Source organism: Passer montanus, unplaced genomic scaffold, assembly GCF_014805655.1.
Source record: "Passer montanus isolate IOZ18808 unplaced genomic scaffold, ASM1480565v1 scaffold51, whole genome shotgun sequence".
Taxonomy (NCBI): Eukaryota; Metazoa; Chordata; class Aves; order Passeriformes; family Passeridae; genus Passer; species Passer montanus.
In genome coordinates, this window is record NW_024370041.1 from 1,818,319 (window position 1) to 1,833,237 (window position 14,919).

The 14,919-nt window shown below is 49.5% G+C and overlaps 1 protein-coding gene across 10 annotated transcripts; it reads right to left on the reverse strand.

Moving 5' to 3' along the window:
- Positions 1-2,458: 2,458 nt before the first annotated feature.
- Positions 2,459-11,064, reverse strand: THNSL2 (threonine synthase like 2). Of its 10 annotated transcripts, none has more exons than XM_039723973.1 (9): positions 10,926-11,064; positions 10,051-10,275; positions 9,217-9,411; positions 8,815-8,967; positions 7,878-8,108; positions 6,913-7,061; positions 4,128-4,253; positions 3,066-3,205; positions 2,459-2,943 (listed from the first exon to the last, which is right to left on the reverse strand). In XM_039723973.1, exons 2-9 carry the CDS (start codon positions 10,271-10,273, stop codon positions 2,709-2,711), a joined length of 1,452 nt encoding a protein of 483 aa, XP_039579907.1. In that variant the 5' UTR covers positions 10,274-10,275; positions 10,926-11,064; the 3' UTR covers positions 2,459-2,708. The 10 variants fall into 10 exon arrangements, with proteins under 10 accessions (XP_039579907.1, XP_039579908.1, XP_039579911.1 ...); XM_039723974.1 differs by having other exon boundaries at positions 10,051-10,278; positions 10,926-11,054; XM_039723977.1 differs by lacking the exon at positions 10,926-11,064 and adding an exon at positions 10,610-10,702.
- Between the last annotated feature and the right edge of the window lie 3,855 nt (positions 11,065-14,919).

Consider the following 14,919-nt stretch of genomic DNA (forward strand, 5'->3'; position numbering starts at 1 on the left):
CACACTGCATCTCCATCCTAAGACATTCTCCTAAGACTTTCTCCTAAGACTTTCTCCTTGAGGTAGGAGTTGGGAACATGTCCCAGCCATGTCCCTCAGTGGGGGAATACAGTGTACCCATGGAGTATGGTCACCAGTTTGTGGGCATCACTCTCTCCTGGATAACATGTCAGACAGGCTTGGGGTCAGGGACCTGAAACTGGAATTTTTGCTGGAGAAAAGCACGAGCAGTTGATGTATGAGATCAATTATTTGATAAGCCTGTCCTGGATTTGCGATCAGCTCTGGAAGGTGCAGGACTAAAATACCATTAACCCAGGGAACATGTGAAGCTGCCAGAGCCTGCAGCCACCCATCAGTGTTGGGTGAGGAGGTACCACTTTTTGTGTGACTTTCCTCCCTCCATTTTCCATCTTTCTATCAAGCCAGGCTGACCTTCCCTCTCAGCCAGAGACCCAAGGATGAGCAGGCAGAGCCCCAAGCACCAGTTCTGGGGACAGAGTGGGAACTCCTGGTGTGAGAGTGGCCACTGATGCCATGGTCCCTGAGCAGGTGGTGGGACAAAGCACACCCATGGAGCCAGGTTCATTCCCACATCCCATGGCTGGCACACGTGGCTGTGCATTGCCCTTTGTGGGAGCACAGCCCCCTGCAAGGCAAGCCTGTCTTGCTCCCTCTGCCTTGGCTCCAGGCATGGAACAGGCTTTTCCTGCTGTTCTTCTGCTCCAGAGATCTCAGAGAGGGTTTCATAGTGTCCTGCCCTGAAAAAAGTCTGATTTGGGCTGGGGGAGATGTAGCATCCTCACCCCATAAGGGTACCCTCAGGGATGGTTGAGAATTAAACTCCTTTTCACCCTGCAATGAGGCTGGACCCTTTACTCATCCTACTGCTTGAGGGCACTGGGATGGGAGCATGGAATGTATTCGTCACGCTTTCTGCTTGCAAAACACACCAGGATTTTGGCAGGCTGCAAGTCCAGCCCCACTCACCCCATCCTTCACAGTGCTCCCAAGTGAGGGGCTGGGGAATTGCCAGCCAAGTTTGCAACCTGTCACTTGGGTGCAGAACTGGGTGCAATTTCAGGCCTCTCCCCTCTCTCAAGGTGCCTTGAGGTATGATTAAGGGCTAAATTGCAACTGAGCCTGGCTGAGAACAGCAAGATTTGGGGAGGCAGCTGTTAAGGGCAATGGGGTCCAATGAGCATAACAACTGCATCAGTGAAAGGGGAAGCTGATCATGGGGGTCAAAAGGGATGGAGAAGTTTTTTATTGCCACGCCCAGAGATGTCCTGCACCACCCCCAGTGCAAAGCTGTGCTTTGGGAAAGGGTTATTGGTGAGGATGAAGGTGCTGCTTAAATGAGAGGTGTTTTGCTGGTTTGGCTCTTAAAGAAGGGTAAATGATGGCCTCATGAAACATCATTCCTGGACCCCACCTCCCAGCTGCTCAATCCATGCAAGTAGAGCTGCTAGCATCAAAAACATCCAAGTCCTGTGGGTTTTACATCATTCTCAGCTAAGCTGTTTCCCTCATCCCTGATAATTGGGATGGGGCAGCCTCAGCCCCCACCCTGGAGGAGGCACAGGTCCCTCCTCTCCTGCAGGGTTTCGGTGGGATGGAAGGAGGTGGCACAGAGCCAGCTGTGCTGGAGGGAGCCAAGGAAAAAGCTGCCTGGATGCCAGCAAGGCAGTTTGCAGCCCAGGCCAAGCTTCCCACTCTTCCCGCACATTCTGCAACATCCCAAGCTGAATCACTTCACAGAATTTACTTTTACCCTGTTAAATGCCACTAAACCTTCAAATTAATCCTCCCATTACAGGACTTCCTTTGATGTCAAAGGGGGAATTTTTTTTTTTGATGGCAAAGGGGGATTTTTCCCCCCTGGTATAATTATTCCTATTTTTCTTTCCCCTTTTTTAGGCACAAGAGATTCCTGCCAGATGCATGACTTGTGGAGGCAGCTCCCACACAAAGTATTTATGTATTTATATGTATATGATGAGAACGTGGTATTGAAAGACCTGAAGTTTCAGGCAGAAGATAAAGGGAATTTCCCATTTCCTACTTGTTACAGTGGAAGTTGCCTGGGAAGAGTCTGAAGCAGGACTAGGACCAAAAGCTGTGAGATACAGCACAGGAAAGCAGCTCTTTAAGATAAACTTGTCCAGGGAAAACATCTGCTATTTAAAACTATCTCAGAGCAAGTTTCAATGCCTGGGAACAATCCCTGGCACTGCTTAAATTACAGGGATGGGTAAAGTGGATCCACTCCACTCTTGTATGTGCTTCCTATTGAGCATTTTGGGTGATATTGGAATTGTTTGGCTGAACACCCCAGCACAGAGCCAGAATCACTGGATAATGCTCAAGAGGCAGGCAGCTGTGGGTAGTGCTGACCGCTTTCTGTAACAGCAGAATAATGGAACAGTAATAATGGAACAGCCAGGTTTACTCAGAGTTTCAATCAGATTTTATGATTTATTAGGAAAAAGGGATACAATTGCATTGCTCTTTAGTGAAATGAAATTGTCCATATAATTGAACTCTTTACTGAAAGTGTCATGAGATAGACAATTACAGAGGGAAGTGAATTCTTGCTAATACATCATTGCATGGAGACTCCCAGCATAAGACAGGGCTTTTCTGGGAGGGGAGAATGAGCCCTGGGAGGCATTGTCCAGCTGTGCCCAGCAGTCAGGTCCATGTGACTACCTGCCCAGGGGTGCAGACTGACCCACCTGTGCCTCCCACTGCTGTGCCACAGCTTCAATCCGGCCCCGGAGCACCTGTGCCCAGTCCTGTCCCCGCTCCAGGGGAGTGGACCTGGTCTCCATTGCTGACAGGGCAGAGATTTCAGGGGGGATCTGGGGAGCCAGGCCAGCTCGGAGAAGGGCATCCTGAAATTTGGCTGCAGAGGCTGGAGCCAAGCAACACCGGGGGATGCTGCAAAGGAAAGACAAGCAAAGAAAATTTATGGTGTAAGCGAGCTGGGGCTGGAGATGCTGCAGGAGCAAGGGGATAGTGATGGTGCAGCCCCTGGTGCTCCTGACCATGGCTCTCCCTACCTGTGTGGCTGTGAGTAGTGGTAGTGAGCAGCCACGGCAGAGTGGGGGCACAGCAGGTACTGGTTCTCCTCCCAGCAGCGCCGCATGGCTCCCACAATGTCCTGGTCAGAGGCTGAGCACGATCCCAGGGTCTCGGAGAGCTGTGGGGAAACAGGGAAGTTCACACAGGGCTCCACCACCCAACGTGTGCCCAGCTGGCTTTGTGTCACAGGCACTCAGCAAAGCAGGTGGAAGTAGAGAGGCTGGAGGATGGGTTCCCCCAGAGACTGAAGGAAAAGGGGGTCTGCTGCAGCCTGGGGATGAGGCACTGCTGGAATAAACCACAGGGATGGAGTGTGGGCAAGGGGTTTCCACCCACAGGTGCTGTGAGTGAGGGTGAGCAGGAGCCAGGGCTCAGCTCCTCCTCCCGCACTGCTATTTCCATGCTCTGAGGGACTTTCTGTAAAATCCATCTCAGTGTAACAGCTCTTCTTGCTTTTAATAACAAAATTGTTTAGCATTTATCTTTCTGCAGCACAAGCAGGAGCAGGCACTGGGCAAAGGCTGCTCTGTGAGGGAGAGCACATTGGAAATTGGACAGGAAAAGGCAGGATTTTGCCCCTGGCCCTCTCACAACTCAGATTTTTTGTTTTCTCTTGTATCTCTCTCTGCTTTGTGTCTGTGCTCCCCTTTGCTGTAACAGCAAGGCTGAATTGCACCAAACTCAACAGACCCACTCCCAAACACCCAATTTGTGCCAGCATCCACTGTACAATGCCTCAGGGCATGGTCAAGGACTGGCCAATTACATATGCTACCTAAATGACTGCGGGTAATTTTTAAGTTACTTTTGTGAAAAAGACAGAGCATTCTTTAAAAAAAATAAAAAGGGATTTTTAGTATCTCCATGCACACATATTGATATAAAACTGTTCTGGAGTCATGCTTAAATTTTTGGTTGCATACTCTCCACTATGATTTTTTTTTATTCTGAAAATGAATTGGAAATACCTGGTAGCAATAATCTTACACACACACACACACACACACACTGACAGAGTGTTGTATGGATGAGGAACTGACCTTTTTGTGCAAATCCTCTGGCAGCTTCAGCCTTTTTGAGATGTTGAATTGCTCCATCAGAGTTTTTATCAGGAGGCTGTCAGAGCCTGAGAGCAACCAGAGGATCCTCTCCACATTGTAAGGCTCCTGGGACAACAAGGCAAGAGGTGAGGAAATTCAAACAGAGGGGGAAGCATCCTTGTGGATTCTCTGATGTCTCATTAGGGCTGAGGTCCTACCACTGTTTTTCTTGGTGGAAGCCAGGGTGGGCTTTTTGTCTTCCCTTTGCTCACCTATATCCGAGGACAAGTCTTTGGGAACACAATGTCTTTTGAACCTCTGACCTGTCAGAGCAGTCTGACAGTGACCATCAGATTAAAACAGAAAATGAAGGGATGGCTGATGAATCAACAGCTTGACCACATCTGTACCATCACTGTGAGGAGCCCAGGCTAATAACACACTGTGTATTGGAGAACCAGACATATCCAGCTGTTTACTCAGTGTTGCAGATGCTGCTGTGAGTCACCCAGCTCCTGCGTGACTTAATGAGACACCCGGCTCGCTGCAGGGCTGCCTGATAATCTCCATGAATTTATAGGGCACATATAGGGCCTGACTGGCCTGTATGGCTGTGTAGCAATCAGCATTGCAACACTGCAGCAGAACTCTGTGCAAGACCATATAGGAGGGTCCCAAACCAACTTCTCTGCCCTGTCTCATTCCTGCACATTTACAAGCACCAAGAAATATTCATCCAGGTGGTTTGGCTGAGATACTTTGTAGGGACAGACAGGACAAGGGCACCAATTTACAGAGTCCTCATCTCACCTCCTGGGCTCAAGTGCTGGGTTTGGACAAACTCTTCATAATTTTTAGCAGCTGACACTACCTGTCACCTTTTGTCACTCCATTGTGTCCTACCTTGTCGAGTCATCAGGACTTACTCAGCCTTTTGTGTCCTTATCTGGGTGTCTTATGGGCTCAGTTCTGCTCTTCATCTTCCCACCATCATCTCCCAGAGCCTCCAGCCTCTAATCTTCAGTCTAGTCTGGGTGTACCCTGCCCTTTGCTCTAGGCTGTCCCCTGTTTTAGGCTGTCCTGAGAAGATACAGGTCAGTGTGCCTGGACTTCCATGACTTGCTCCTGGACATGCCTCCAACACTGTGCTCCTGACACCCTTTCTCCTGTCCTTCTTTCTGCTGTTCCCACATCCTTCCCACATTCTTCCCACATTTCCCCTTCACCCTCCATTCCCACCAGCCTTATGGTTTCCATTACAGAACACTATGTTGACACCTGTAAGTTGAACTGGGCCAGGGCACTGGTGAAGTACCAGCCTCACCATCTAAGTAAGGCTTTTGCTTCTTCCCACACCACCAGAGCTCTCCAGGAGAATGCTGAGGCCCAGTTTGGAGGCCAGGTCATGCTGGGGACAAAGTTTTGGAGTGTGGCTATGAGCTCTGTGGTTCTTCCTGACCTCAAGGACAGAGAAAAGCCCCTGCTTGGCTGCAGAGACACGGTGTCTGCTGGGACTGTCCTGGGATTGCTCCTTGCAAGGTTCATCCACACCAGACTTTCTGCTTCACCTTCAACTCTTCAGGCAGCATCTAACAGGAAAGTTTTCTCTGCCTTATCCTAGACTGCAGAAGCAGCAACCTAAGGAGGCTGTGCACTCTCCATCTTTGAAGGTTTCCAATACCCAAATGAACAAAGCCCTGAGCAATCCCACCTGACCTCAAGGCTGAACCTGCTTTAAACAAGTCCCAAACAGAGACCTCCTAAATTCCCCTCCAGAACAAGTGTTCTCTTTAGCTACAGAAACATTTGCATGGATGCTTCAGATATGTGAACAGTGACATCCCATGCAGCCAAGGAGAGGAATGTGCAGAGGGATTCACTCATGTAGCTCCTCAGGAATCTCAGGAAATCTCCTCACCTGACTCTGCCCCCAAGATCCCAAAGTCTGGCACTTGCTGACCAGTGCTACTGAAGGGAGATGGGTTGAAAGAGAACCCCAGTTATCCCTGGAGCTCTGAGAAGCCCCACAAGTTCCTGGCTCAGGAGGAAAGCCAAGCTGCAGAGCACAGCCTGCTGAAAGGAACATGGCGACTTAGTGACTACAAAGCATGGCAGTCCCTCCAGACTCCCAAGTCCTCCCTGTGTGTTTGAATAACTTTTGGAAAATCCAGGTAGCTTAAGACCACAGAGATTCAACACCAAGGGTTTCCCACTTTGATCACTTGTTTGGAAGCAGATCCAATCCCTGGGGATCCCAGGGTGGGAATGAAAAGGGAGGTATGTGCTTCCAGGTGTTTGTTTTCTGTACCTCCATGACTTTTCTCTCCAAGGCCTTTCCCTGCCTGCTGGGACTTGTTTTGCTCTGAGCAAGCTGCAGGCAGCCATGAACAAGACATTTCTTCTGGACTTCTCTACCTCCTTCCTAGTCTCTCCTCTTGCTCTTTGTGGAGCTTTTCAGAAACATCAACAAAACCCTTCTGACATGATGGCATTTTTACTTCTTTAGTTGTCTCGTGTTGTAGAAATGTCCCTGTCTTGCTAAACTTGCACAGAATGATCCCCAGAAACCCTCAACTCAACAACGAAGATCAGAAAGTCAGACCCTGAAAAGTGAGGGAGAAGGAGTTTGATCTATCTCAGCTCAGCAGTCTGTAGCATAAATGGTCAATATGAGTCACACCTCCTAATGCATCGAGTGGCAGAATTTGACAGGCAGAACAGAGTACAAGATTAAAAAAAACAGCAATATCGTCTATTTTTGCATTTTGCCCAGTTCACTACATACCTGGATATCCATGGCTGATGCTAACGTAGCCTTCACGCTCTCTGCCAGTGAGAAATCTCCATGTTGAACAGTCCTATGAATTATGTCATTGCTGTTTACCACAGTAACAAGTTTAATTGGGAGACCCATTTTCTGGGCAATACAGCCAGCTAGGGAAAAAAAGTGAAAAAATGCATGAGTGCTTGATGAAAAAACAGTTGAAGAAGATTTAGCAAAGAAATCATCGTACAAATTCATTGAGCATCCAGTTCAGAAGCAGGCACAAATGATATTCCCTAGTGGACTCTGAGATATCTGACTTTAAAATCCAGGGATGCAACGCTCCACATTGAACACAGACCCTTGCTCATCTCCACTTTTGCTGGTGGATAGGCAGGGGACACAGAGTTCAGGCAGCTGACAGGCAAGCAGGAGAGATGAAGTTTTTGGGTTTTTGCCTCTCTGATGGCAGCCTGGAAGAGCAGTGAATATATAAAATCCTTCACTGCTTTCATAAGACAGTTCTACACCTATTTTGGGACTGAGGCATCAAGGACTCTCATTTAGAAGGCCAGATTATGCAATTAAGAGTGGTTGTCCTGACCATGCATTACCATGCAAACCAGAGAGGACCAGGCAGGACTCCACACCTCTGTTAATGTCTCACTTAAGAAATCAGAGCCACAGCATTTTCCCTCTTTTCTGCATCAAACGCATTCTGTCCTCTCCTAATGTGCCCATCCTCAAGATAGTTACAGTCATCATCAAAGAGTGGTTTGGGTTTTTCTGCACCTTGCAAATCATCAGTGACACCTAAATTGAGTAATAACCATACATGAGTAATAAAATATAAGTGGTTCTGAAGAAATCCTACCAGAGAGTGGGTGTTTTAATAAATAGCAATACCCAGTATCTGCAAAGTGCTTTTGGTCCATAGATCAGAGCATTCTCTCTCTCTTATCTAACCCATCTCTTTTTCCCTTTACCCGTGATATTTCCTCCTCCTCCCGTTGGCACAACAATTTCCACCGTTGGCAGCTGGGTGGTATCCAGGGATGGGGTGCACTGAAAGTAAGCATAGAAGTAGTGGGCAATCTGCACCATAATCCTGGACCAATTGACAGAATTCAAGCTCATCAGGTTGTATTTTCCAGCAAAATCGACATCAGCAAACAGTTCCTTGATCGGCTCATCGATTTCATCGCTGTTCCCATGAGCTGTCAAAAGGAGAAAGGAAAGATTAGATCTGCCAGCAGCAGTGCATCAGGCACGAGGTGTTTCTGCTCAGAAGTAGGGTTGGTCTCAAGCCCTGGGGTTTGCTGTGGCCAGGAGGTGCCCATCTGCCCTGGGGGCTGTGTGAACAGGGCCTGAGTGGCACGCTGTGGATGTCAGGTGGTTTCTGCAGACACAGCACTCTGGGTTCTTGCTTCTACCAAATAGAAACTTGCCAGGAAGGCAAATGCTGCATCCCCTTGTGAGATCCCAAGGTGAGACCAGGCTGAGCAGAGGAGTCCATGGGAACTCAAGCAGCTCAAGCACCCAGTGGTGATGCCAACCCATGTGGACAGCACGGTGGTAGGAGGTGGATCACCCATGAAGGCAAGAGGACAGAGGGAAGGGGTGGCTCCAAATCATTTTAGTGACAAAAAATGGTGCTGAATTTAGTTCAGACAAACACCAACCAACTGAATGGAGGCAGCTGTGATCTACAGCCAGGAGAAAAAGAAGCCTTAAACTGCTTGGTTGTCAAACTGGGGATGTTGTCTCCTGTTAGCCAGATGTCTGGGCATGGTAAGAGCAATGACCCAGCTGGCTGCAGCTGCTAAAGCTGCAAATCCCACTGAGCGGCCCCTTCAGACTTTTAGGGTCAAGGTTTTGACACAGCAGAGACAGAAAGTGGACAGTCCAAACAGCAGTGCCAACCAGCAAAGACGTGGACGTTGTCTTCAATGACAGTGGTCATCTGAAGTTCCTGTGTCTGGGTGCAGAGCCCCTTGGGCAGCAGAACAAAGATGTCCATGTTCTTCTGCCCTCTCACACTCTCGATGGCCGAGCTCCCCGTGTCCCCTGAAGTCCCTGTTTCAAAGTGAGGAAGCACCAAGAAAAGCAAAGAATTGCTGTGTCAATCCAACCTGAATCACTGCACTTCAAGAAAAAGATGCAGAGATGCTCCATGAGATGTTTGTGGCCAGAGCAGCCACTTTGGCATTGCCTGGAGATTATGAGGCAATAACATGCTGGGTCATCTCTGGGGAGGGCTGTAGGATGATGGCTCTCAAGGTAAAGGCCTGCCCAAGAACCTTACCTCCAAGGAGTCATACTCACCCACCAGAATATTGACGTGCTTCTGTTTTTTCTCCAAGAAATACTGTAAAAACTGTCCTGTGCAGGACAAGGACAGGTCCTTAAATGCATAGGTAACACCATGCCAGAGCTCCAGAATGTTCAGCCCATCTTTCAGCCTGGACATATGCACAACATTCTTGTGTCTGAATCTGCTGAAGGCCCTGTCGATCAGCTCTAGAGGGAAAATGGTTAAATAGCCTGTTAAATGAAAGGAGTGTTTTTTTCTGACCCGTGGCTTCCTGCATCTGTGCTCTTTGTGCTCCTGGGCACCTTTCTGCACAACCAAAGGCTCTGTGCAGTGACAGAAACCCTAAAGGTTATTTGTGGTTATTAGCAATGAACCAGCCCAGCTTCATGCTGTTTGATAACTCTGTGCTAAGTAATCCCAGGGGGCATGCCATACAATCAGAAAACTATATTAAAACATAAAATACAGGAAACCCGAGTTTTATACCAACGAGCTGTTGAGACAGAGGTTGCAGCTGCCCTCTGGTGGAAAAGATAGCTCATAAGTGTTAAGAACATTTAAAAACATGTCTAGGCAAGCGTGTAGCAGCAGAAAGCCGTAGAGGGAGCCCCGGCAGTGAGCAGGGCCACAACATCAGCTTGTTGCTGTCACCAGAACCCTTATTTTTACACAGGGGACACCTTTTCCACTAGTGCCAGCAAGGTGACAGAGGAGAGCAGGCTACAGAAAGGAGCAGGCAATGTGCAGCAGGCTCCTTCTCCTGGGGGCTGTGAAGAGGATGGGGGAAAGGCAGGCAGAGGCATCCAGAGCCCCCAAATCCTTGTCCACGTCCCCACTCTGCTCACCGTTGAGCGCGTTCGGTGGGACCAGCGTGGCCGGGATGAAGAGGGAGCACAGCTCCTTCACCAGCCCAGGGTAGGAGAGGCTGCTCCAGCTTTGCAGGGTGTCCCTGTGCAGCGAGGGGATGTGCCGGGGCATGAAGAGGCCCCCGTCGGGGGCATAGCCCGAGAAAAGGGCTCCCTCGAAGTCCACGGCCCTCGCGCCTCCCCGTGTGCTGACATACTCCATGGCTGCTGAGGAGGCACCGCGATCACTGCCAGCGACCCAAAGCACCCCCACACCGGCAACAGCCCCGCATCCCAAAAGAACTCCCTCCAAAACTTCCCCTGTGGGCAGAGGGAGAACTCCCCAGGGAACAAACCACCTCCTCCCACAGGAAGCTGGAGCAGACAGGGTCAGCGCAGGGCACTCGGCATTTTGCAGGAGGGTGGAAAGGCTGCCTGGGTTTGTGCCAAGGTTGGAGCCTCCTTGTCCGGCTGTCCCTGCACCCTGCCCGGGGAGACACCTCCCGCCCGAGGAAAAGCCCTGACGGCGCACAAGTCGCTGCAGAAGCACGTCATGAACCTTTGTGGGCTGTTCGCAAAAGCTGGAGCTTTAAGTTAAAAAAGAGATCGCTACGTTTTCAGAGGAGGCTGATTTTGTACAAAGGGGTTAAACTAAGGACAGGATTTGACGCAGCGTAGGAAGGGCTGAGCTAAACCCTCCGGACAGGCGCAAATCCCGGCGGCGCTGCTGGGACCGGCCCTGACCCTGCGTCCCGCTGGGCTGTGCCCGCCTCAGGCCCCGGGCCAGCGCTGCCGCCCCTCAGCGCGGCAGGGAAGAGCCCACAGAAACTGCGGCCACCGCGTCCAGCCCGGCCACCCTTTGCCCTTGTGCTCACGGCAAACGTGTCCCCGGTGCCACCCGCCCGTGTTCCCGGTGTCGCCGGCAGAGACGGCCTGCAGCAAGCCTGGGGTGGGAATATTCGGGAGAGACGGAGCTCAGCTGCTTCTGCCGGCGCCAGGAGTCGGGGCAAGGGGCGGCAGGTGCGAGCTGCAGCTCGGGGGAAATCTGGTTAAATATTAGGAGACAGCTTTTAACCTGAGAGTGATCAGGCACAGGGCATGGAGACCTTGTGGTCTCTTGTCCAGGGTCATAATCCTGGAGACATTCTGAGTTCGAGTGGGGAAACGTGGAGACACCTGATTGAACCGAGAGTTTGGACTTAAATTTGAGGTTGAAGCTGCTTAAAGAAGGGTCTGGGTCAGGAAACCCCAGAAATCCCTTGCAAGCACAATCAGTCTGGAACTCAGCTCTGCTCAGCCTCCCAACAGCCCTGGCACATCAACGGGGAAACTGAGGCACGGGGGAGAGAGGAGACATGGGAGGGCTTGTGCAAAAAAATCCAGTTCTTTGCAGGGAAGAGCTGTGCATTCCTTAGCTGCTTTTCATTTTAATATAATCAGCGTTTTTTGAAGGGCAAAGTCAGCGCAGGACCGGTGGCTGCACAAACCCAGGACACAGCTCAGTGCTGGAGAAAGCAGAAGGACTTCAGCCCAGCCAGGCAGGAGCGGAGGTACAAAGGATGGCTGATAACAGCCTGCTATGAGCCACGGAGCCCACATCTGCAGCAAAGGACATGCCACCTGCCAAAGCACTGGAGTCTGACACTAAATACATCACCTCTCTTTATTCTTATGGTTCTAACTGGAGAAATGAGAAAAACATCTGGTGGAGAGTGGTCCAGTCACTGCCCTGGGCAGTGGTGTGAAAAATGACTTTTCTACACCCAACATCCCAAAAGACTCTTTTTGCAGGGCCTTTAGTTAGAGACAGTAGGTAAATTTCAGGCTCTGGACAGAGCTGCTTGCAATGGTGCTGCTGAAGGTTGAACAGTAGCAGAGCAGGAAGCAAACAGAAGCGTTTTAATAACATATCTGAGCTCAAGCAGTGGGCCAGGGCAGACCACACCTCTAGGAAATTAGCTAGGAAGGGAGCTATTTATCTATAATTATATAAATTATATCACCAGCCAGCCTGCATCTCCCCACATCTCTGTGCTCAGTGTTCCTCATGACATTGCAAAGATGAGGCCTGAGCCACCCAAACCTGCTGTGGCCCTGCAGTCCTCCCTGTATCTGTAGTCACCAGGCATGCAGTGGGGAGCTCACCCTGTAATGGAGGTCTGTCCCCATCTCAGATGTGGATCCAGGTCTTTTCAGAAGGCTCTGGATAAAACAGCAAGCCAAATGCCTGGACCTTCTTCTCCAGAGACTGGTCCTAAATTGATGGTGAAACCTCCCCATCACCATCTCTGGAGTCACTGGAAGCTCCCAGTGATGATTTACTTAGATGCTGAGGGGAGTGGCTGATCTCTCCAAAACAGAGTCTCAGCTCCTCAACATGCTCCAGTGGTAGCTGACACAAAAAACTGCAATTAGTATCTCTGGACAAAACAATGAAATATTAGAAATAAAAGAAAGGGCAAAAGCTGCAGGATATGTGATTTGCCTCTTCTGTTCTAACCACTCCCCTTTCCCATGATGGTGTGGCAAGGTGAACTCAGGATTTTCCTTCCTTGCCCATGCAGAGGCAGAGCACACTTTGAGCTGGAACAAGGACAGGATCAAATCCATAGGAAGAACTGCACAAGCTGATAGTTTTTATTACCAATGCAAGTATTTAATGTACATCTTTGCAAGAGTCACCCAGCACACTTTAATGAGACCTCACCTATTCCCACCAGCATGGGACCTCATGTCTCTGGGCATTCACTTACCATATGTTTAACTTTTTTAATGTATGTTTTAGCTATGTGAAATTACTTCATTAATCCATGCAATTTTTTTTTCCAAGTGAAGAGCTTACAATGACATTGATGATTCCTTCAGCATTACCTCCCTCTGGGATGCAGGAGCCCTGTAAAAAAAATTTTTATTACACCAGGTTACCTGCTGCTTTGTATCTGCAAAGAGGCTGTTGCCACAAGTCTGTCCAAGCCCTGGGTTTATCAGCAGTGACAAACCCTCATTAACAAGGTCAGTGGTTAATGCTGGGTGCAGGGACTGCTGATGTGGCAGTCACAGGTGAGCACAGAACACAGCCTGGGACACGAACCAGGATGACACTGCCATTTACTTGGAGAGGTTTTCCCATGCTCAGCCCTACAATTTCCATGAACTCCAGTTTAGAGTGGCATTTCATTTTGGGTGGAGCTCTGAGATCTAGTGGAACATGTCCCTGCCCATCGCAGGGCGGTTGGAACCAGATGATCTTTAAGGTCCCTTCCAACCCAAACCATTCTGTGATTCCATGATTCACTCTATGATTATTTAATATTATTTTGAATTTTTAAGAAAAGGAGGGGAGGAGTGTGCCCATGCTGCCTGTCAGGGCTCATCCACTGCAGCAACAGATGAAGAGCTGGAAAATGTAATAGCCTCTAATTAATCTGGTCTTACTCACTGCCTCCATATTCCTGCTGGGATTTGCAATTCTACTTTGGACTTTGCCCATTCCTGAACAGTTCATGGTCTCTGGACTCATATGTCAGGAATCACCTGTATTTGCAAACCCCAGCTAAAGCTGCCATCAGACTTTGCCTTTCCCTCTTCTTATTATTTTTTTTTTTTTTCTTTTTTGGAATGCATCTTTTTTCATCCCTCCAGGGGATTTCCTCAACCTCTCCACCTCCAAAGGCATCCCAAAGCATGATGAGGACTGAGGAAGCAGAAAGACATGCATAACAACAAAAATTAAGGGTTTTTCCTGCACCAATCCCCCTAAAATAGCATGTCTCAGCCCCGAGCGTTGCAGCACTCAAAGACAAGCACAGCAAAACGCTCAACTTCGTGTTTGCTGAGCAGCTTTTCCATCCTCTCCAGCAAAGTGTCCCCCTCTACATGTCCCAGGCACAAGAGGCACATTGTGCCGGGGTCCCTGGAGCATTTCCCTGGCAGAGCATCCCCAGGAGCGCCGTGGACCAGCGGCTCCGCCGGAGCCACAGCGAATCCCAAGTCACTAGATGGCGGCAGTGCCTTGCGTCCAGGCATCCTGGAGGAGCTGCACATCCCTTTCCCTGATCCTCTCCAGCCTTTCCCACCCTCCCACAGGTCCCTCCGCCCTTCACGTTACTGATGCTGTCCCAGCGAAAGCCGGGAAACACCTCTACAAAGTTTTGGAGCTGAGTAAAAGGAAGCATGTGGTGTCCTGCGGCAGGAAGGTTGGATGCAAAGCTGATGCAAGAGCTCATCGGTTCTTCATGTCCACCCACCTTCTCCTGAATTCTTCAGGTTCTTCAGAATTCCTCAGGTTCTTCATGTATACCCATCTTCTCCAGAATTCCATCCTGGAATTCCATTCCTCCTATCCCCAGTGAGATACTCAGAAAGGACCCCAACTCTCATGCAGGTCCAAAAAGCACCACATTTCATAAGAAAGTAACACATAACCCTGAGCAGAAAAAAATGTCCCCATTACTCCCAGTCCGTCTTTACCCACAATTTGTCTGGGGTTTGAAAACTGCATTCAAGCAAAAGCTTTCAGACATGTAGGTGACCCAGACAACACCAGGCAGGTCCAGAAAGGCAGTGACCAGGATATTTGGGATTTTGCAATGCCATTTACTGCCCTGTACAGAGTACCTCCCAGTGGGAAGTGTGTTACGTTGGCTGAGAAAAATTACAGGAGCTTATCACTGGGGATTGTTGAAGTTATGTGTCCCCTGCCCTCTCATGTAGAGAAGTGTGAACTTTCACAGAGAGAACAGGGAGATTCTAGGTAAAAACTGCAAGGTTCTGGCCAGGAATCAGAGTATTTCAGTTGTTCCTTCTTAGAGGCAGGCACAACTTGGTCAGAGTCAGAATCTACACCAGGAAGGGGGCTAAGGAAGTTTG

What these genes read in the sequence shown, in the direction of transcription:
- THNSL2 (XM_039723971.1), bottom strand. Translation starts at nt 10,605, where the DNA reads ATGACGTGCTTCTGCAGCGACTTGTGCGCCGTCAGGGCTTTTCCTCGG. An exon ending in TCCAACCTTGGCACAAACCC is followed by an intron (nt 10,279 to 10,487) that starts AGGCAGCCTTTC and finishes GTGCCTCCTCAG; the next exon opens with CAGCCATGGAGTATGTCAGC. An exon ending in CAGAGGATTTGCACAAAAAG is followed by an intron (nt 3,206 to 4,127) that starts GTCAGTTCCTCA and finishes GTTTCCCCACAG; the next exon opens with CTCTCCGAGACCCTGGGATC.